The 22,613-nt window shown below is 36.9% G+C and overlaps 1 protein-coding gene across 1 annotated transcript; it reads left to right on the top strand.

Annotated features, from left to right (window-relative positions):
• The first annotated feature begins 5,240 nt into the window (after window positions 1-5,240).
• Window positions 5,241-21,068, top strand: TRIM69 (tripartite motif containing 69). The gene is made up of 6 exons (XM_033109166.1): window positions 5,241-5,328; window positions 6,147-6,242; window positions 8,866-9,048; window positions 9,848-9,870; window positions 9,953-10,077; window positions 20,527-21,068. Exons 1-6 carry the CDS (start codon window positions 5,326-5,328, stop codon window positions 21,066-21,068), a joined length of 972 nt encoding a protein of 323 aa, XP_032965057.1. The 5' UTR covers window positions 5,241-5,325.
• The last annotated feature ends 1,545 nt before the right edge of the window (window positions 21,069-22,613 follow it).

The following is a 22,613-nucleotide window of genomic DNA, read 5'->3' as shown; positions in this document are numbered from 1 at the left end:
ACCTACCACTATAAAATACCTAGAAATGCCAGTTAAAATGTAACTAACATCATTTGTAATGCATACCTGAATGTTCAAGAAAGTAAAGAGAAATTCCAAAGTTAAAAAAAATATATATACAGAACTGAAAAGCAGCAAATTTGGCTGGAGTTACCAAGGCAGTGGCTGCACTGAGAGCTTTTGTGCATCTCAGGAAAACCAAGATTTAACAATCCTTAGACCCAGACAGAGTAAGAAGTTTGATCTAAGACGCTTGAATAAAGCTGAGACATTTGAAGAGATATATCCACAGTGAAGGAGTGGTAAAGAGAGATAACCAAGAACCTTAACTATTTTGATCTGGGGGTCTGAGTGAAAAATAAGTTTAAGAGTCTACCTGGAGAATTTTTAACCATACGCTTGCCTTCACACAAGGTTAGGCTTAAAATATGTAATTCCTCTATGATCTGGAGACTTGAAACCAATAATATTGACATAAAATGGTGAAGCGTGGGTAGTAACTTGTATCTCCAAGAATAAACACAAATATTCCCTGGAGGGACACATCTTTAATCTAGGCTAAATAGAAAATAGAAAAGATTTATAAACTAAATTACACTAAAATTAAGAACTTCTCTTTATGGGAAGACACTATAATGGGAGTGAAAAGACAAGCCATACACTAAGAGATGGGAGAAGATATTTATATCAAAATAACCAAAACAGAACTATTGTCTGGAATATATAGAGAACTACTTTGAATCAAAAAGAAAAAGACAGGGGCCGGCCCGGTGGCTCAGGCGGTTAGAGCTCCATGCTCCTAACCCTGAAGGCTGCCGGTTCGATTCCCACATGGGCCAGTGGGCTCTCAACCAAAAGGTTGCCAGTTCAACTCCTCGAGTCCCGCAAGGGATGGTGGGCTCCGCCCCCTGCAACTAAGATTGAACATGGCACCTTGAGCTGAGCTGCCTCCCGGATGGCTCAGTTGGTTGGAGCGCATCCTCTCAACCACAAGGTTGCCGGTTGGACTCCTGCAAGTGATGGTGGGCTATGCCCCCTGCAACTAGAAACGGCAACTGGACCTGGAGCTGAGCTGCACCCTCCACAACTAAGATTGAAAGGACAACAACTTGATTTGGAAAAAAGTCCTGGAAGTACACACTGTTCCCCAATAAAGTCCTGTTCCCCTTCCCCAATAAAATCTTAAAAAAAAAAAAAAGACAACTCATTATAAAAATGAACAACGGGCTTAAACAGACATTTCTTCTTTAACAAAAGAGGATCCACAAACATGTGAAAAAAATCTTCAAGTGCATTAATAATCGGAGAAATGCAAATTAAAAAAGGCTGTATTGAAATACCATTACACATCTGCTTGTTTGGCAAAAATTAGAAAATATGACAAGAATAAGTGTTGGTGAGGATGTAGAGCAACCAAAATTCTCATCTTCGACTAGTAGAGTGTAAATTGCTACATTCATTTTGGCAAACAGTTTCATATTTTCTAGTAAAGGTGAACAGGTGTATATCTCATGATCTAGCTGTTCTATTTCTTGGTAGAGACCCTAGAGAAACTCTTACACACATTCACAAAAAGATACATACAAGAATGTTATTAAAAGCATTGTGTGTGACATGGATGGATCTTGAGATTATAATGCTAAGTGAAATAAGTTAGACAGAAAAAGTAGAGAACCATAAGATTTCACTGACGTGGTATATACAACTGAAAACAACAAAAGAACAAGAAAAACAAATGAAAAAACAAAACTCATAGACACAGACAATAGTTTAGTGGTTACCAGAGGGTAAGAGGGGAGGGGGGTGGGAGATGAGGGTAAAGGGGATCAAATATATGGTGAGGGAAGGAGAACTGACTCTGGGTGGTGAACACACAATGTGACAGATAGATGATGTATTACAGAATTGTATACCTGAAATCTATGTAACTTTGCTAACCATTGTCACCCAAAAACTTGAATTAAAAAAAAAAAAAAGCATTGTGTGTAATGGTCAGAAAAATTGAAACAAATATCCACGAACAGTAGACTGGATATATACATTGTAGCATATCAAACAATGAAATACCATATATAATTGAAAAGGAACAGCCACATGGGTTCTCCACGGATTAATCTTACAAACATAATATTAAGAGAAAGAAACAAATTACAGGAAAATACATGCAGTATGATTCCACGTACATACAGTTCAAAACAGAAAAAAACCCAAAACACTATATTGTTTAGGGATACAATCACAGATGGTAAAATAATAAAGAAAAGTGTAGGAATGTTTAACTCAAAAGGCAGGATATTTGCTCTCTATGAGAAGTGAGACACATGCAATTGGGAAGAACACACAGGGGCCATTTAAGGTATTGGTAGTTAGTGTTTTATTTCTTAACTTGGGTGGTAATTACAAAGTGTTACTTTGTTATTATTACTTAAAATGTATACAAATGTTTTGTACACTTTTATTATGCATGAGTATGAATAATATATCTCATAATAAAAAGACAATAAGAGAATGCAGCTTTACATTCACAAACTTAGGCAAAATATATTCCTAGAAAAACATAAATGACCATAACTGTCTCAGGAAAATATAGAATATCTAAATAAACTTATAACTATTCAAGAAGTAAATCAGTACTTCCAAATAAAACAAGATTTAAAAACAAAACATTAATCCCAGAGGTTTTGCTGGTGATACTTAAAGAAAAGATAATTCTATTTTTTACACAAATTCAGAGAAGAGAAAAAGAAGGCACATTCCTCCCATTATTTTTATGTAACTAGTATAACTTAGGTTAAAAAAAAAAAACACAGACAAAGATAGTTTAAGGAAAAAAAATAAAAAGCTATCTTCTACGTATGTAAAATAAAAAACATTCTTGTATGTATCTTTTATGAACATAAAGGTTGAATCCCAAATAAAATATTACCAAACCAAATCCAGCAATATGTGAATAAGATAATATATCATGATCAAGATGGAATAATTCCAGGAAAGAAAGGATGGCTTAACAATAAATAACCTAGAAATAACATTAAATAACCTAGAAAAATTCTTGCATATATACCAGGAAACACGTGGAAGAATGTTCATAGTAGCATTGGTTGTATGGCAAAACACCAAAACAACCAATTGGTTATCAACAGTAAAATGGATAAATACATTTTCATCAGTAAAATGTTATTTAGCAATGAAAGTGGATGAACTTCAGCTATGTTCATCAATATAGATGAATCTCAAAACTCATGGTGAGCAAAGAAAGCAAGGCACAAATACATAAAATATGATTTTTGTTTACATAAACATCAAAACAAAGGCGGAAAAAGAAATGATTAACAGAATTCAAGATAGTGATTGTCTCAGGAGTAGGGGAAGGGGCAGTTAGGTGGTAGGGAGTACATGGAAGACTTACGGGGTAGCTGGCAAGGTTCTATCTCCTTTCATGGTTGTTCATCATTAATAATTCAATAGTCTATACACTTTTTTCATGCTGCTTTCTGCATTTGCATTATGCTTAAAAATAAAAAAAGTTCAAATAATAATTTAAAAAACTTGTGTTCACTAAAAGATATCACTAAGTAAGTGAAAAGGCAATCCACAGAGTGGAAATACATATTTGCAATATGTGTACCTGATAAAGAACTCATATCTAGAATAAGTGAAGAACTCCTGTGAATAAAGACAACTCAACAATAAAATATACGCCTTGTATGGGCACTTCACAAGAGGGGAAATGCAAATGGACAATTAATATATGAAAATGGTCCCAATATTCATAGTCATCTGACAAATGCAGATTAAAGCCACAATGCAATCCTACTGCATACCCACCAGGATGGCTAAATGAATATACTTATACTAAGTGTTGACAAACATATGGCACAACACTGGTGGTATTGTAAATTGATATGACCACTTAGAAAAAGTTTGGCAATATCTACTAAACTGAATATATGCTAATCCTATGACCCACTCCTAGTTATACACCCAAGAGAAGTGTGTGTGTGTGTGTGTGTGTGTGTGTGTGTGTGTGTGTGTGTGTATTCACCAAAGAATATAAACAGGAATATTCCTAGCAACACTATTTGTAAGTCCCAAACTAGTAAATACCCAAAAGTATATCAACAGTAGAATGGAAAAATAAATGATGGTATATTTACACATTTATACTATACAGCAATAAGGATGAATGGACTGCAATTACATAGAACAATACGGATGAATCTCACAACTGTAATGTTGAACAAAAGAAGCCAGCAACAAAAGAGTACATATTGCATGGTTGCATTTATATAAAATTCAAAAACAGGCAAAATTAATGTATAGTATTGGAAATCATTGAGCTGTATAATTAAGCAATAATTAAGATTCCGTATTTTTCTGTATATATGTTATTTGTGTAATGTGTTTTTTACAAAGGAGGGGGGAGGACCTGGATGATTTTATAGTTGGGGATATTGTGCCATTGACTGAGGAATCTGATTGATCTTCCAATTCTTTGTACATGAATTCCAGAAAATAAAGTCAAACACAAAGGTAGTAGTAACTAGGAGAACAGAAGTTGAAAGCAAAACTTGCAACTGACACATGGGGAAAGGGGTGGAGGGATGGATGTACAACAAAATACATTTCTTTGGTTGAGTACTCTGTTAAAGTTTAAATAGTGTCGGGAGTAATAAGAAACGATGATGTTAGAAAGCACTGAATTTATTGGATCAATTTCAAAGAAGAGATTATGGTGCTTCTACTTTGGCTGCACCAATTCTCAGCTCCTTTAGGAATGGAGCCCACTAACCTGAAGTGCTGAAACGGACAGCTAGAAAGAGAACTTATTTTAGCTGTTGTTTTCCAAAGGTATCTCCCAAACCCTCCGCAAACATTGACCCAGGCAACCACATTGAAGTGAATGATTTGATCACCCAGATACCCTCTAAAGTGCAGATACAAGATATTACTACGGAGCTACACTGTCCTCTGTGTAATGACTGGTTCCAGGATCCACTGATGCTAACCTGTGGCCACAACTTCTGCCAGGCCTGCATTCAAAACTTTTGGAAGCAGCAAGCAAAGGAAACATTCTGTCCTGAATGTAAGATGATATGTCAATATAGCAACTGTACATTCAACCTTGCACTGGAGAAGCTGGCAGAGAAGATGAAGAAGCTACCCCTACTCAAGGGCCATCCACAGTGCCCAGAGCATGGAGAGAACCTGAAACTGTTCAGTAAGCCAGATGGGAAACTGATCTGCTTCCAGTGCAAAGATGTTAGGTTGTCTGTGGGGCAGTCTAAAGAGTTCCTGCAGATCTCTGATGCTGTTTGTTTCTTCATGGTGAGTGAGCCCTGGGCTTTGAACAATCCCTTAGGGAAGCTGGGGGGAGGGGAATATTCTTTCTTCCAGTCCCACCCCTTTATTCAGATGATTATTAGAAAGCTCAGAGTGCTCAGAAAATACAACGTATCTTGCAATGTTCTTTCTCTAGAATTGCTGATTGTAGGAGAGGAGCAGTGGAGGACCTGTGGCCTACTCCTTCAATCAATCAAATATTTACTTAAACCTTGCCGTGACAGCACTCTGCTAGACTAGACACTGTGTAGAATATGGACATATAAGATATTGTTCTGGTTCTAAAAGTCTTGAGATTTAGTCAAAATGAATAACACAATGGAAGTAATATAAGATAGTCTACAATTGAGAGCATAATTTTGTCACATTAGTAATTCATAAATGTTTAGAATTTCAGAAAAGATTGGAGAAAACTGAAATAGTCAGAGGATGTATGGTGAAAAAGTTTGAACTGGGAAATAATTTGGATTTGGATGGGCAAAAGGAAGAAATAAGTGCTCTAAATGAAAACAATGTAAGTGAAGGTATTGTGAGAACAGTCTAACTAGGGTAGAAAATATATAGAGTTCTCTTGCCTTTCTCAAACCCCTGTAGTTAACTAAGAAGGTAAAACAAACTAAATGTTTCTGCTGCTTGTAATTTTCTTCACAATTCTTGGAAGAGACAGGAACTGTGATACAGGGGAAAGGAAAGACTTTTGCAGCAAGAGTTGGCTTTTTTTCTGACACTGGGGCTTTGGGGGAGATATCTCTTATGGCCCTTCTCCCAAGTCAGTGTGGGTTAATTCCACGTGGTATTCCCAGGAGGAGCTTACCATCTACCAGGGTCAACTGGAGGCAACCCTGAAGGAACTTCAGGCCCTGAGGAACATGCAGAAAGATGCTATTGCTGCTTACAAGGTGAGGTGCAGGGCAGAGGGGTGATGAGATTGAACTTGAATATAGCCTCCTTGTAACTAGCTATTTGGGTCAAAGGGTACCTATACTATGTTATCAGTACACTAAATGATAACTGGGCGATAGAATTAAAAACCAGGCACAGGAGGGTGGAAAGGAATGTAGCAGAGGAGTCAGTTTCCAATAGTTGATCTACAGAGTGAGCGGACTGGCCTTTGCCCTAATATGCTGATCCTTTTGATGGTTCAGTCACTAGGTATTGGGGTTGTGATCTGTCTGGTCTTTCCTTTAATCTATGGCAAAATGAGGAATTCATCTATGGCAAATCCACTAAAGATAGCTCTGTCCAAAGAAATACCTTTCTTTTCTTTGGGTTTGCAACCAGGCTACCTCAGAACCAAGGTCTCTCAGATTGCTGGTTTTTCCCATCAGATTTGATCTTTCCTAACTTCCTCCAAATGTAATAACACGACTGCCTATACTTTCAACTTCACAGGAACTATAGGACAACATTAATGGTTAGAGACTTGGCAAATCTGTCCCTAGGGTGGGGGGAGTTTTATTGCTTCGTTCATTATTCTATGGACGGGAGTATTCGCTGGCATTTGGCATCTGAAAGAAGAAATATATACAGTGAGAGGAAGAAGAAGGATAGAGGGAAATAATGATGCCTCCAAAGAATCTTGTTCCTGTTTTAAGGGTTCCTAGTTCAGCTATTAAAGTTAACATTCATTCATTCAAAAATATTTACTGAGTGGGTCAAGCATTACACTAGATACTATATTCCACTAGGTTGGGAGACAGAAGTTAAGTAACCCCTCCAACAACAATAAAATAACAACTGTGATAATTACTATAAATGAAAATACAAGGTGCTATGAGAGCATATAAGCGGGGAACCGAACCTAGACTGGGGGAGTTCTCTGAAGAAGTCACCTACTAATAATTGAGAATTGAAGGATAGGTAACTTAGCTAAGTGAACTGGGTGAGGGGAATATGAAGGACGGGTTCTGAAGAAGAATGTTCGATGAAGAGTAAAGAGCATATGGAAAAGTCCTGAGAAAGGAAGTTAGTTGCTGTGTTAAACAGAGAGAAAGCCAATACAACTGGATCCAGGTAGGCGAGATGGGATTGAAGAGGCAGATATGGGCCCAAACACGTAGGCTCTTGGAGATAATGTTAGAAATGTTGAACTTCACCCTGTAAATAATTAGAAGCCATTAAGAGGTTTAAACAAGACATAGCTTCATCTTATTTTGAAAATATCAGTCTGGTGGCTCTGCAGAGAATGAACTGAGCGAGCCGAGGACATGGATAATGGGGAGAAGGCTACGGCAGTGGTCCCAGAGAATGATGGAGAGGCAGTGGGCGGGGGGGGGGAGAGAAATGAACAGCGTCAGCATATGCTGTGGAGATAAAAAATAACCTGGATGTGGTGATTCATTGGATGTGGGGGCGAGTGGAGATGCCACACAGACAGTTGGACATAGGAATCTGGAACTTAGAAGTTGATGTAGGCTGGAAAGAGGACGTCCGCATATAGATGGTACGTAAAGCTGTGGTAAAACAGGAAACCACCTTGAAAGAGTGCAGAACAAGAAGGGAAGAGAGCCCAGGACAGAGAATATCAAGTAACTCTAATATTTAGAGCTTGGTTAGGGGAGTCAGAACCAACAAATAAGTCTGAGAAATAGTGGTGAAATAGGTAGAAGGAAAATTGGAAACGTGTGAGCTAGAGAAAAGAGAGAGTTAAAGACTATTTGATGAGCGCAATTATAATGATGGACTATAGAATCCAAGCTGGGTAAGAGGGGACATGGAGACAGAAGAAGTTGAAGGAACAGAAATGGAGGGGTCAATATATAGGAGGTTTCAATGAGACCCCAAAATTGTTGCAACAGGGGTATCTGAGTGAGTATAAAGTTATTTTTGGAGATGGTGCAATTGCTGGGTATGATAAAATCCTCATTGTAACCAAGAGAATGAGTAATAAAGGTGGAAATCACTAGAAATGAGGATAAGGAACCAAGAAACCAGGATATCAGGTGGCTCACCCGTGAGGATGTTGAGGTCACCTAAGAAAAGAGCTGCAAGTGTAGCAGCTATCAATTTCAGTGCTTCAAACGTTTCCCCGTCTCCTGCTTCTTTTACATTTCCTGGCAGCAGGAGTGGCATCTCCCCATTTCCCAGTTCTTGATACGGGCAGTTTTTTCAGCCTCCGTATGGCCCGTCTCGCATCACTTGGTAGATATTAGTTTGCACTTCTGGGCAGGAGGGTGGTGTCATTCCTTCTAGAATGTTTGGTTAACCCCAAGTCTAATTTATTGTGGTATTGGTTACCCCCTCAGTACTGCATTAGGAACCTACAGACCACTTTTGATTATTTTTCATCCTCAGCTATTAAATTAGCTGAGAAAGATGGAGTAAGTCCTCTCCCGCCCCGCCAATAAAAAGTGGGGGGGAGGGCTCCTTTTAGTATGGTTGAACGTTGATACTCAGCAGCCATGTTTATGCATTTTCCTGTTATGGTATTTCCAAGTTGTGTGAGTCCTGGTGGTGTGGGCCACCCCCACCCCAAGTGCTAGTCTCAGTAATTACCAAGGTGATGATCACGGACGTTTCCAGGAAAACAAGCTACATCTGCAGCAACACATCTCCTTGGAGTTTCTAAAGCTGCATCAGTTCCTGCACAGCAAAGAAAAGGACATTTTAAATGAGCTCAGGGAAGAGGGGAAAGCCTTGAATGAGGAGATGGAGCTGAGCCTGAACCAGCTTCAGCAACAGTGTCTCCTAGCCAAGGAGATGTTGGTGAGCATCCAGGCACGGACTGGACAGCAGGACTCCTTCGATTTTCTCAAAGTAAGACTCCCTGTCAACATGAATCGGTGCACTACTAGGGGGAGGGAGCGGAAAAGATGTAGAAGCAGCTTTTCCCCACAAGGGGAACATATTGCTATAGCACAGATTCTCTGGGAGAAAAGCCAGAGGCTACTTTTGCCTTATGTTCAATAGAAACCTTTACTTTCACCCTCCTAGAAAAGAATAAAATGCCGTTAATAACAGTATGTGTTAATATTTTAGTATTTCTCCATAAAGAACTTTGAAGCTTTATTTCTCAAAAATAATGCAAATTATGTTGTAACTTTGGCTCTCAGCCATCATAAATTTACCTGTTTGAAAAGTTGTTTGCCAGTCTTTGCTACCTGAAGCTTCACCTCTAAAGTGGCATCGGTTACCACCGCAGCTCTCAGAAGCTTAATTATCCAGATTAAGGAAAAGTAACCTTGGGGCTGGAATACTCACTGTGTGTTTTTCCAGAGACTATGTGGCAGTACCCATAAGAATAGCTTAACCTTAACTTTCTTGTTCCATGTAAAAGGGAACTCTAGAATATCAGAGCAAGATAAGGCCAGCTTATATTGGGTTAGATGAAGGATGCTGATCAGAAAATGCATATGGAAGATGAGAGGTGGCGACAGAATGGGGACCATCTGCACAGGATCTCAGTATTGACAATCAAATTCTGGTGGTGGCCAGTATCACCAAAGAAATTTCTGGAGTTGATGAACAGGAATCTAACTTTTCTATTTCCCCTTTCCTCTTCTAGGATATTGCACCTCTCATGGACAGGTAAGTGTTTCCATATGGTATTAATACCCTACGTTCAGTCCCTGGAGGATGTCCAAGAATAAATGATTTACGTCCCCTGCAGCTTGAAGCAAGGAATGAGGGTGCTGACACCCAGAGAGTTTATCTCCAGGAAGCTGAATCCGGGACTGTACAAAGGTCCCATCCAGTACATCATATGGAGGGAAATGCAGTCCACTCTGTCTCCAGGTATCAGTGGGTAGTAACGATGGGGTCCTGGCTATCCTAATCTATGTTCCATCTGTGGGACCTCTTCTGTGGCCCTACTTAGTACTTTAGATAGAGTCTAGGATATGGGGGGTAAGGGTAGAGTTTAGCCAAAAGAAGGCTATTTGGTATGACTGAATTTCTTTTGGTACCATGGCCTAAGAATTCATGGCTTTTTACTGGTAAACTGAGTCTGATGTCAGAATTACTTCTCAGCCTATGATTTTGTTTGATTGTTGTATCAAATGTGACAGCCAATATTTTATCTTGTTTTGCTAAATCACTTATATAAATCCCTGGAACTTCTCTGCCCTGGAGGAGGAGGTTACTGTACATACTCTTTGGATGTAATAGGGTTTTTACAAATCCTCTCGTGTTTGATGTTCATTATATAGAGAATAATATCTTAGGAAATTGTTTAGAGATCTTAAGTGCTTCAAAAGAAAACCAGTAAGTTCAGTAGGTGTGCCTAGAGCACTAAGTTTTTGTCATCCTGCAGATACCAAAGGACTGCAGATGGCATTTCAAGAACATAAAGTTCTAAATACAAATCTTTATAGAAATAAAGTTCTAAATAAAATTCATAAAGACTCATTATTAGTAGCAGTTACTGACTTCATGAGCATCACAAATCTACCCTTGTTAACAATTTCCCCAGGTAATTGACATTGAAAAAAGATCAGCTTTACTGAGGTACAATTATCATAGAATAAAACTCACCATTGTAAAGTGTACGATTTGATGAGTTTTGATAAATGTATATACTTATGTAAATATTTCCAAAATCAAGATGTAGAAAATTTCTATCATCCCAAAAAGTTCCTGCATATCACTTTGCTGCCAGTCTCTTCCTTCTATCCCCAGCCCCTGACACTCGCTAAGCTTCTTTATTCCACTTTAGTTGTGTCTTTTCTAAAATGTCATATAATCATACATTATGTAGTCTTTTGGTCTGGCTTTTTTTTTTTCCACTTAGTATAATGCTTTTTTAGATTCACCTGTTTGTTGTATTTATCAATAATCATGTTCTACGCATACATAACAATTTGCTATTGATTCACCAATTGGTGGACATTTGGGTAGTTTCTAGTTTATGGCTATTATGAGTAAACTTGCCTAAACATTCATTTACAGACTTTGTGTTTTAATTTCTTTGGGGCAAATACCTGGTGGTGGGATTGCTGGGTTGTGTTAAGTGTATGCTGAACTTTGTAAAAAAAACTACCATATATATATATATATTTTTTTTTTTTTTAAGTGGCAGAACCATTTTACATTCCCACCTGCAACGGATGAGAGTCCCACACTTTCTCCACATCCTTGCCAGAACTTGATAGTGTCAATCTTTGAAATCTTAATCATTTATCAGATGTATAGTATTATCTCTCTGTGGTTTTAATTTACATTTCCCTAATGACTAAGCCTGAGCATCTTTTTATTTGCTTTTTTGCCATTCATATATCTTTTTGGTTAAGTGTGTTCAATCTTTTGCTCATTATTTTTATTGGATTTTTTTTCAAATGTTGAGTTTAAAGGACACAAATTCTTTATCAGACATACATTTTCAAATATTTTCCCTCAGTTTGTGGCTTGCCTTTTCATTTTTTTAACAGGGTTTGTGAAAGAGCAAAAGTTTTTAATTTTGATGAAATCCAACTTACCAATTTTTTTTAAATGTTTTTATTCTGTGTATCCTAAGAAATCCTTCCCTAACCCAAGGCCACAGATATTTTTTCTTATACTTTCTTCCAGAAGCTTTATTATTTCAGCTCTTATGTTTCAGTCTATTATCCATTTAGAGTTAATTCTTGTATATAGCGTAAGGTAAGATTCAAGGTTATTTCTTTCCACACGAATGTCCAATTGTTCCCACATCATTTGTTTAAAAGATTACTCTTTTTTTACCACTGACATACTTTGGCACCTTTGTCAAAAATCAACTGTAAGTCTACTATCGTCTCTGAGTTCTGTCAATCAACCTGTATTGTCTATTCTTATACCAACAACACAAGATTTTATTATTTTAGCTTTATAATAAATCTCAAAATTAGGTAGTGTGATTCCTCCCTTCAGTTCATTAAGTTTTGCTTCATGTATTTTGAAGCTCTGTTATTAGGTGAATACACATTTAGAATTGTTATGACCTCTTGATGAATCAGTCTTATTATAATTATAAAATGTTCCTCTGTATCCCTGCTAATAATATTCCTTTTTCTGAATTCTATTTTCTCTAATATGTGTATATTTTTCCATCATCTTACTTTTAACTCATTTGTGTTTTTATATTATATTTTAAGTGTTTCATGTAGCTAACATGCAGTTACGCCTTGCTTTTTAAATCCAACCTGACAATCTCTGTCTTTTAATTGAGGTGTTTTGACCAGTGACATTAATAATAATCAATATGATTGGATTTAAATCTAGTATCTTGATATTTGTTTTTATTCATACCATCTGTTCTTTGTTCTCTTTTTTCTCTATATCTATCTTCTTTTGGATTGAGTGCCTTTTAGTTTTCCCTTTCATCTTCACTATTGGTTTATTATGTGTACTTATTTTATTTTATTTTTTCCACATTTTTTTGTTGCTTTAGGATTTTACAATATGCATCTTTAACTTATCCCATACTATCTTCAAATAACAGCCATTTACATATAGGGAAAAAACTTACAACAGTATACTTTTATATTCCTCATCCTTTATGCTATTGTTGTCATACATTTTATTTCCACACTCTAACTTCCAGATATATTGTTTTTCTTTATTTAAATTGTTTTTCTTTATCTTTTAAAGAGATTTTTACAATGAAGAAACATCTTTTACATTCACATTTTTACAATTTCTGGCACTCTATTTTTTTATGTAGATGCAATTTTCCATCTGGTATCATTTTTCCTTCTGCCTGAAGAGCTTTCTTTAACATTTTTTATGGTTCAAGTATGCTGGTGAGGAATTATCTCAGCTACTGTTTTCTGAAAAAAGTGTTTATTTTACTACATTTTTTTGAAAGATGTTTTCTCTCATATAGAATTCTGGGTTGATGGATTTCTTTTTTAGTGTGATAAAGATATCACACTACATTGTTTTCTGACTTGCATAGTTTCTGATGAGATGTCTATTACCATTTTTATCTGTACTTCTCTGTGTGTACTATTTATTTTTTCTTAGGCTACTTTTATGATATTTAATTTTTGTCACTTGTTTCCATCAGTTTGATTATGCTGGGTCTTGGCATCATTTTCTTTATATTCGTTCTGCTTGTGGTTCATCGAGTTTCTTGAATCTATGGGTTTATCGTTGTCATCACATTTGGAATAATGTCTATAATTATTTTTTCAAGAATTTTTCACCTACCCCCCTTTTTTCTCCCTTTTGGGACTCTGATTTTATGTGTTAGACCACCTGATATTGGCTGACTTATCACTGGTGCTCAGTATTTTTAGCTTTTTTTCTCTGTGCTTCATTGAGAATAGTTCCTATTGCTACACAAATTTTTTCATCTTTTCTTTTGCAGTGTTTAATCTTCTGTTAATCCTGTTCAAGATGTTTTTCGTTTCAGATACATTTCATTTCTAGACGTTTCATTTGAGTCTTTATATATCTTCCATTTCCCTCCTCACCATGTTCATGTTTTCCTTTACATTCTAAAGCAAATGTAAGATATTTATGATAGCTGTTTTAGTGTCTTTGCTAATTCCATCACTGTTGTGATTTCTGGACATGCTTTTATTGCTTGATTTTTCTCCTGATTGTGGGTCTTATTTTCCTGCTGCTTTGCATGGTTAGTAATTTTTTTTCTTTTTAACAGACTTTATTTTTTAGAACACTTTTAGATTTATAGAAAAAATGAGAAGTTCTTATATACCTCATCATCAGTTTCTCCTATTATTAATATGTCATTTTACATTTAGTGTGATACATTTTTTTTATAATTAATGAACCAATATTAATACATTATTACTAACTAAAGTCCATACTTTTGGTAGATTTCCTTAGTTTTTACCTAATGTCATTTATCTGTTCCAAGATTCCATCTAAGATGCCACATCACATTTAGTTGTCATGTTTCTTTAAGCTCTTCTTGGTTGTGACTTACTTTCCTTGTTTTTGATGACTTTGACATTTTTAAGGAGTACTGGTCATGTATTTTGTAGAATGCCACATTATTGCAATTTGTCCAATGTTTTTCTCATAAGACCAGGGTTATAAGTTAGCAAGAGGGAAACCAGATAAAGGTCATTTTCATCACATCATATCAAGCATACACACTGTCAATATGGTCTATGACCACTGATGTTGTAGTAACTGAAGTAGTATGTGTCAGGTTTCTCCAGTGTAGTATTACTCTTTCCTTCCCCTTTTCATCTGTGTACTTTGGAAGGAAGTCACTATGAGCGCTCACAGTGAAGGAGCGGGGAGTTATGCTCCTCCTCCTTGAAGGTGGACTATCTATATAAATTATTTGGAATTCTTCTGCATGACAGATTTCTCTTCTGGCTGGTAATTTTTTATTGGATATCAAACATGATTAATTTTACATTGCTGTTTGCTGGATTTTGTTGTAATCCTTTAAGCTCTATAGGATTTAACTTTGCCATGCAGTTATTTGAAATAACTTTGTTCCGTTTGACACTGTCTTTAACCGTTGTTGAGGCTTTTAAGCTTTGTTAAAGCAGTTCAACAGCAGCCTTTAAATGAGGGCTAATTTAGCCCATTTTCTAAGGTAATGCCCTTTGAGTACCCTGCCTAATGTTCCACATATTATGACATTTTTCCATTCTGGCTGGCAGGTTTGAAAACTATTTCCAGTCTTGTGTGAACTCTAGAAATTTTTCAGCCTACTATTTTCTGGAGATTCTTTTGCTGGCCCTAATGAGTTTTAATGAAGATCAGTACTCAGCCATATCTTTGAGGGAATCCCTTTGTAGATGTTCGAAAGTCTCTGCAAAGCTCCCTCCTCTGTGTTACTCTACTCTACAAATTCTAGCTGTCTTGGGATAACAGTGTGTTTTTCTTCCTGTACTCTTTGCCCTGCAAAATCAAACTTTACTTCTAGCAATCATTTAAAGCATAAATTGATTTTTCTTTATTTTTGGTACATTTTTACATCTAAGAAAAACAAATGGGATTTATTTAATATATGGCTATTTTACTAATAATGTAACTGTAGTCAAACCTTGGTAAAATATACTTCATACTTCTTATTTCTGGTTCTTTGCTTATTCTGCAGGTTCATATTTTGTCCTTTTCTGCTTTATAATAGAGGCTGTTGCTTTAGGAAAGGGGCTGGTATTTTTTGTATAAATGGTCAGATAATAAATATTTTAGGCATGTGGGCTGTATGGTCTTTGTCAAAACTATTTAACTCTGCCATTGCAGTGAAAAAGCAGGCATGGACAATATGTAAATGAATGGTCATCAATGTGTTCCAATAAAACTTTATTTATAAAACAAGCGGCAGGCCAGATTTGGCCTGCTGGTTGTAGTTCTATCAATTCCAATTTAAAATATTTTAATGTATTTCCTTTAGTTTTATGTGTATCAGTAAAATATCACCAAATGTACTCATTTATTCAACACACTCTGATAGAGGACCTACGACATGCTAAGCATTAAGTTGGGCTCCAAGCACATAGAAATAAGAGATATAGTTTCTGCTATAGAGATACAGTTTAGCATCTGTATTAGCCATCTAGGTGAAAAATTATTAAGATCTAGGCCAAAGGCATGGGAATGGGAATGGAAAATAAAGAATAGACTCCAGAGACAGAATTCCAGGAGCTGAAATGTACCAGACAGTAACTGCTGGTAAGGGATAGAGAAAGGTAACATCAAGGACGGAAATATAGGAGATACAGATGTTGGAGGGAATTGATGAGTTCAATTGTGACCATGTTGCGTTGAAGGACCTATAGCACAACTAAGTGAATATATTCAAATAGGTACTATTCCAACTGAAGCTTAAGAGAGCGGGCAGGGCTGAAATAATCAGTATAGAATATAGCTGAAGGAATTGATGTAAATGAGATTTCCTAAGGAAAGTGAGAATATACAGTCAAAGAAGGAGCACCTTATAGAGAATACCAACAAATAAAAGGCAATGAAGGCCCCCAAAAAGATTGAGGAATTCTGTCTGGCAAGAGAAATAAGAGAAAAACCAGAAAACAAAGTTGACATAGAATCTAAGGAAAGAGACTGTCAAGGAGAAGGTAGTGGTCATTGATGCCAAATGTGAAGGTCAATTTAGAAAATGATTGGAAAAGAGATGTTTTTGTTTTTTAATAACAATTGGTGACTTCAAGGTAAGGGCAATTTCAAGAGTGGAATGGGAGAAGTTATATTGTGAAAGGTTCAGGAGTGATTTGGAATGAGGCAGCAGTGGAATGAATAGGTCACTAACTGGAGAAGTTTCACTAAGAAGGGAAGATGTGAGTGTGCAAACAGCGTCAAAGGAGAACTTTTAAAAACATACTGAAGGGAAGCAGCCTGTAGAAAGGCAAAAATCAATGGTATAAGAAAGGAGATAATTACCCTAGAGCCTCCAGAAAGGAATGAAGCCCTGCTGACACTTTGATTTTACCCTAGTGAGATCCATGTCTGACTTCCAACATCCAGAACTGTAAGATAATAAATTTATATTGTCAAAACACACACCACACACCCCCCCACACACACACACACAAAGAAAGGGAATAATTAGTGGAAGTAGGGAAGAGTGAGTGAAATCTAAAGAGAGAGCAAGGTATTGACTTTTCAGTTTCCTCTGCAGATGAGATAAAGATAGTAGAGGCAAACAATTTTATTAGGTGGAGCTTACAGTTTGAGTTGAGTTGAAGAATTGAGGGATTCCTATAAGATGTACTGTAGTTTCTCGGTGAAGCAGGGGAAGAAGTCTTCTGCCTGGGGCTGAGGAGGGGAAGTGGTGGAATAGAAATTGGGGGCGGGGTGAAGGGGATTGAGGGTTTGAAATCACTGTTGTGAGAAACTGGAGATGATTTGATTTGGGAATTAAAGGAGTTCTGGGCAGTGCTGATGGTCTATAAAGCATAAAGTGGAAATAATGATCTGTTGTGTTATCTATATGTAAAGTTTTGTGATTTTCCTCCTTCAGTGGGTCAGGAATTGGGATGTGAATTTGAATAGCTGGATAGTTTCAGGGTTGGAGAGTTGCATGGCAGGTGCTGCAGATAAGAGAATAAAAGTGTGGAGGTTACTGGAAAGAAAGCGGCTAATGACAAGTTGTTTAGGGAAGGATTTTAAGCCAGGAAGCAGATAACTTAGGAAAATAAGGAGAAATCAGGGACTAGATTAATGAAGTCAAGCAATGGTTGTAGGGGGAGATGAGAGTGAGAAAGCTCAAAAAAATAAGAGAATGGGATATCTGAGTTTAAGATTTTAGAGAATGAATATTTCCCAGTGACTATGAGGTCCAGAATATGGTCATTGATATAGACAGCTGAAATGTAATAGAGTCAAAAGTCACCAACAGTAAAGTCAAGGACCTGTAAGTCAAGGACCTGGGAGAGTGGCTATATCCAAAGGAATAGTGAAGTCACTTGGGATGATGGGCTGGAGTTGGGGTAGAAAAGCAAAGTCATCCCAAAGTGCAGGGAGTGTGACAGGAAATTTGTATATTATAGCATCAAATAGAGATAGAGGGTCATATGAAATGGAATGGCAAGAACTTCAAATGAAAAGTGATTTTTACATAAGGATGAAGAGAAGAGTAGGGGACTAGACGTGGCAGTGGTGGCTACTGGATCTCTGGCATCTGAATTTAGAAAATAAATAGTCTTGTGAACTTTTGGAAGCTGTGTTTTTGGAGGAAGAAACAGCCAGGTGTTTGTTAGACTAAGGAAGTGATGAGCGAATTCTGTAAACTAAAGATGCAGGAGAGTCAATTAGAAAGAGAGTTCCAAAGGGCAGAGTGAAAAGGGTTGGGTGGGAGCTGTGGGAGGACGGGTGAAGATGGAGAAAGCAAAGAACAGGTAATGGGGATAGAGCATGTTATAAGATAAAGCATTGGCGGGGTCTACATTCTGAATGTTGGCCAAGGAGAACAGGGATATGAGGCATGGTGGAATTAGATGGTGTCAAGATTTCAAATGGAACTTGATTGAAGTTCATTTATTTATTTAACAAATAGTTACTTGAACACCTAGGAACAGTTCCAAATTTTGAAGATAAATGAGGGAACAAAACAGATGAAGTCCCTGCCCTCCCAAAGGTTACATTCTAGTGGAGGAGATGGCCAACGAATAAATAAGCAATTTCACATAGTGATAACCACTGTAAAGAAAATAAAGCAAGGTGCACTCAATAATTATTCATGAAAAAAAATAAAGTTGGGCAAGAATGGAAACAGTGATGGATGGATGAACATGCTATTTTAGATAAAATGGCCACAGAAAATATCTGAGGGGTAACTGTCCCCTCCCTATGTTTTATTGTGGAATTTCCAAACGTACAGAAAAGTTTAAAGAGTTTTACACTGAATACCCCTGTACCTACCTAGATTCTATCAGTAACCTTACTGAACTTGCATGAACAAAGGCCAAAATGGTGTAAAAGAGTATACCATATGAGGAAATAGTGTTTGAGGACAAGGAAAGAAAGTGTAAAGGCCCTGATGGATGAAGGAGCTTGACATATTCAAGGAACAGCCAAAAGGCAAAGGTGGTTGGATCAAAATAAATGAGGGCAATGTGGCAGAAGATGAGGTTAGAGAGGTGGGTAAATCATGTAGGTCTTGTTTGCTTTGTAAGGAGTCTAGATTTTATCTTGGGAGATGGAAAGCATAGAGTGTGTTGAGTAGAACTGGATGATCTCATTCATGTTATGAACAGAACAGGTTGCCGATGGGCAAGAGTAGAAACAGAACAGTTTAAAACCTTGCAATAGTTCCAGACCAGTGGTATTTGTGGAAGTTATCTGCATATATATTATGAGTAGGCTCAGAATATTTTAAAGGTGGAGTTGACAGAATTACTGTTGGATTAAGTATGGCATGAGAAGAAAAAAGAGGACACAAAGCTAACTCTAGGAACATTCAGAGCCAGTGCAGACTGAGCCAGCTGGAGGTATCAGAAGCTTGGTGATGAAAGCAGACTAGGGTTCTAAAAAGGTTGGTAAGAAGCCTTTGTGATACCTCCAAAGATATCCTAGTTGTCACATTGGAAAGAGTAACAACCCAACGTGGATGGGGGATATGTGAAGGAGAGAAGATTCAGCCTGTCTGGAAAAATTTCAGGATTCTTCAAAGTCTCTTGTTGGAGAGAAATCCTTAGGATGATAGAAGACACTCAGGCTTTTCTGGAAAGAGAGAGTTGGATTGGACTGCTGTCTCTTCCAAGTATAATCAAATCCATTAACAACAAATGTATGCATATATATATCTGTGTCCGTGATGTAAACATACATAGCATTTATGATTCCTTTATCAAATTTTGTGCCAAGTTTCAATTATCTCACACCTAGAGTTTGTATCATCTTTTTGCTGGTTATGCGTCCAACCTCTTTTTACTTAGAAATTCTTTTTTTATACTGCTGCCCCTTGATTTGTCTAAACCAATGCTTAACAAATTACCTGTGATGAAGGACCAGTTTTTAAAATCTCAACCTGTCATGGACTGATATGTTTGTAGAATACAATACAAATTAATTACTTGAAAAAAATGGAACTAAAAAAATAAATTACAAAGGGCAAGTCCAGTTTTTTAATTATTAGATTCAACTGACATAAAATTAACCTTTCAGATTGCTCCAAAAGTTTCTTAAAGTTTATTCTTAATTTCTCTACTATCTTGTCCCAGACTGGTAACCGTACAGTTTGTAGAACACATTCTGATTAGCAGTGGCATAAAACATTCCAAATCTCACAAGTCCCATTATTTATTAAACCAAATATAAACTTCTCACCATTATTCTCTAAACTCTGTACCAGTTAGCTCAGTCCTGCCTGCCTCTAACAGGCAAGATTTTTATGGTCTATCCCACATAAGCTACTCTTTTTAACCCATTCCTTTCTTGCCTCTGTTTACCCAAAGCATCCTGAATACATCTCAGTTATATCACAACTGAAATACTTACTTTCCTTAGAAAGCTTTCCTAGGACAAACTTACCTAATTGTTGTATCTTCAGCATTTGTATTTTCGTATATTTACTAGCACAGGTTTATATATTATTTGCATTCTTTTCTTCATTAGAGCATAAATGGCTTCAAAGTACAGCTGATTTTTACCACAAATATAAAAATGCCTAGAATATAGCCACATGGGTACCGAAACAATAAAAAGTATGTAAGTAATTACCTGCCTGTTCTAAGAGTACATGCGTATGGGGAGATACAGTCTATGTAACTGCATTTTACTATGGGAATTTACATCCACCCCTTCTCTCCCATGCCCTGCTTTCTCTTATTTTCTTACTAGGCCTATCTCCATTGACTTTGGACCCTAAAACAGCTCACCCAAATTTGGTGCTCTCCAAAAACCGAACCAGTGTGTGGCATGGGGACATTAAGCAGGTAATGCCGGATGATCCAGAGAGGTTTGACTCAAGCGTGGCTGTGCTGGGCTCAAAAGGCTTCACCTCTGGAAAGTGGTACTGGGAAGTAGAAGTAGCAAAGAAGACAAAATGGACAGTTGGAGTGGTCAGAGAATCTATCATTCGGAAAGGCAGCTGTCCTCTAACTCCTGAGCAAGGATTTTGGCTTTTAAGACTAAGGGACAAGGACGATCTAAAAGCTCTGGATTTGCCTTCTTGCAGTCTGAAACTGACTAACAACCTCAATAAGGTGGGCATATACCTGGATTATGAAGGAGGACAGGTGTCCTTCTACAATGCTAAAACTATGACCCACATTTATACCTTCAATAGCACTTTCAGGGAGAAACTTTATCCCTACTTCTGCCCTTGCCTTAATGATGGTGGAGAGAATAAAGAACCACTTCACATCTTACATCCACAGTAATTAGCCATACTCTTGTGTAAGTTCAGGGCACTATTAAAGAGATATTGAAATAGTTTACCAGTCTCACTGGTTTCTCTTCTCAATTCTTGGAAAGTCTGGAATAATGAAAAGAGGATTCACAAATTGAACTCCATTCTCGGTGTCCTAAGTGGATTTCACTGGAGTCTTTCAAGATGTCATTCTAATTTGCTGGGGTCTTCTGTGACGCGGGAGCCTCTCTCATGAGAGTGATCATTGTGATATTGTTCACGGAGCAACTTGAATTTGTGATGCTTAGGAACTCTTTTCAAATATGCCCAGAAATTCTATTTTGCTGTCATTATTCTCCAGCATGACTCAATAGATGAATTTTTAGAAGTATGCTCTTCTTCCTATTTAATTTTCTTTTAATATAAAATTTGCAACACATCTCTTTTCTAGAATTTGTTACTGTAATTAAAAAAAAAAAAACTGCTCCAGAGATTTAAAGAAAAAAACAGAAAATGATCTAGGCCAGTTTATAATTTTGTCTTGAATTCTCTCAAGATATTTTTTAGTCCAGTGGATCTCTGACTCTTTCTCAGTCCCTTTTTCTTGCTTTATCGATCTATGAAGGCACTTGTTTTTCTGTATTCAAATACATGTATTTCCATCTGCTATGTCCTTTTCATCATTCCTGCATATAATTTAAATATCAGTATTTTTCATTTTGTCCTCTCCAAAATACTCATACTCCAGCTTGTTCCTTCTAAGTCTATAGTACTTAGCATCATTGATCTCAGCAGTATTCTTGATGAACCATACCTAAAAATAGTCCCATCTAAATGGGCTTCAATCTCTATATCTGACAGGTTTTTTGGAGGGAAAGGGAATAGGTATTTAGAACCTGCAGTACTGACCCTCTTAAATTACAATTAATGCAGCTCTTAGGCAGGGTGAAAGCCCCCTCTCTGTCATAATGAGAAGGATACACACATACGAGTATTATAGGTAAAAGTCACGTATCATTGGCACATATAATATACATACATTTATAGCTGCTGATTTGGGTAAACAGCCATGACATGATTATGGCTACATTTAAGAAATTACCTTTTTTTTTTTTTTAATGAATTCACTTCAATAAGAATGTCATGAGGACTTGTTTTATGCCTGGAACCTTGCTAGATGTTTTGAAGGATATAAAAGAAACATACAAAGAAAAAAGTTTCACCTAAAAAGATTTAAACGAAATTCCGATGCTTGGACCTCATGCAAGACCAATTAAAGCAAAATCTCTGGCAGGTAGGACCAGGTATTTGTAGTTTCTAAAAATTCTCAGGTGATTCTAATGTGCTGTTAAGGCAGAGAATTATTGAACTAAAGGAACATGTTTTCTTCAAAAATTGTTTATAAAATTCAAATTTACAGAAAAATTGCACATTTGTATGATAAACTTCCATGTGCTCTTTGCCTAGATTCACCAATTATTAACATTTTCCCACATTTTCTTAGTCTCCCCCACATCCACCCCACGTGGTTTTATGTGTATATAATGATTACTAATGTTATTTTGCTGAACCACCT

Source organism: Rhinolophus ferrumequinum, chromosome 6, assembly GCF_004115265.2.
Source record: "Rhinolophus ferrumequinum isolate MPI-CBG mRhiFer1 chromosome 6, mRhiFer1_v1.p, whole genome shotgun sequence".
Taxonomy (NCBI): Eukaryota; Metazoa; Chordata; class Mammalia; order Chiroptera; family Rhinolophidae; genus Rhinolophus; species Rhinolophus ferrumequinum.
This window is presented reverse-complemented; position numbering and strand designations above follow the sequence as displayed.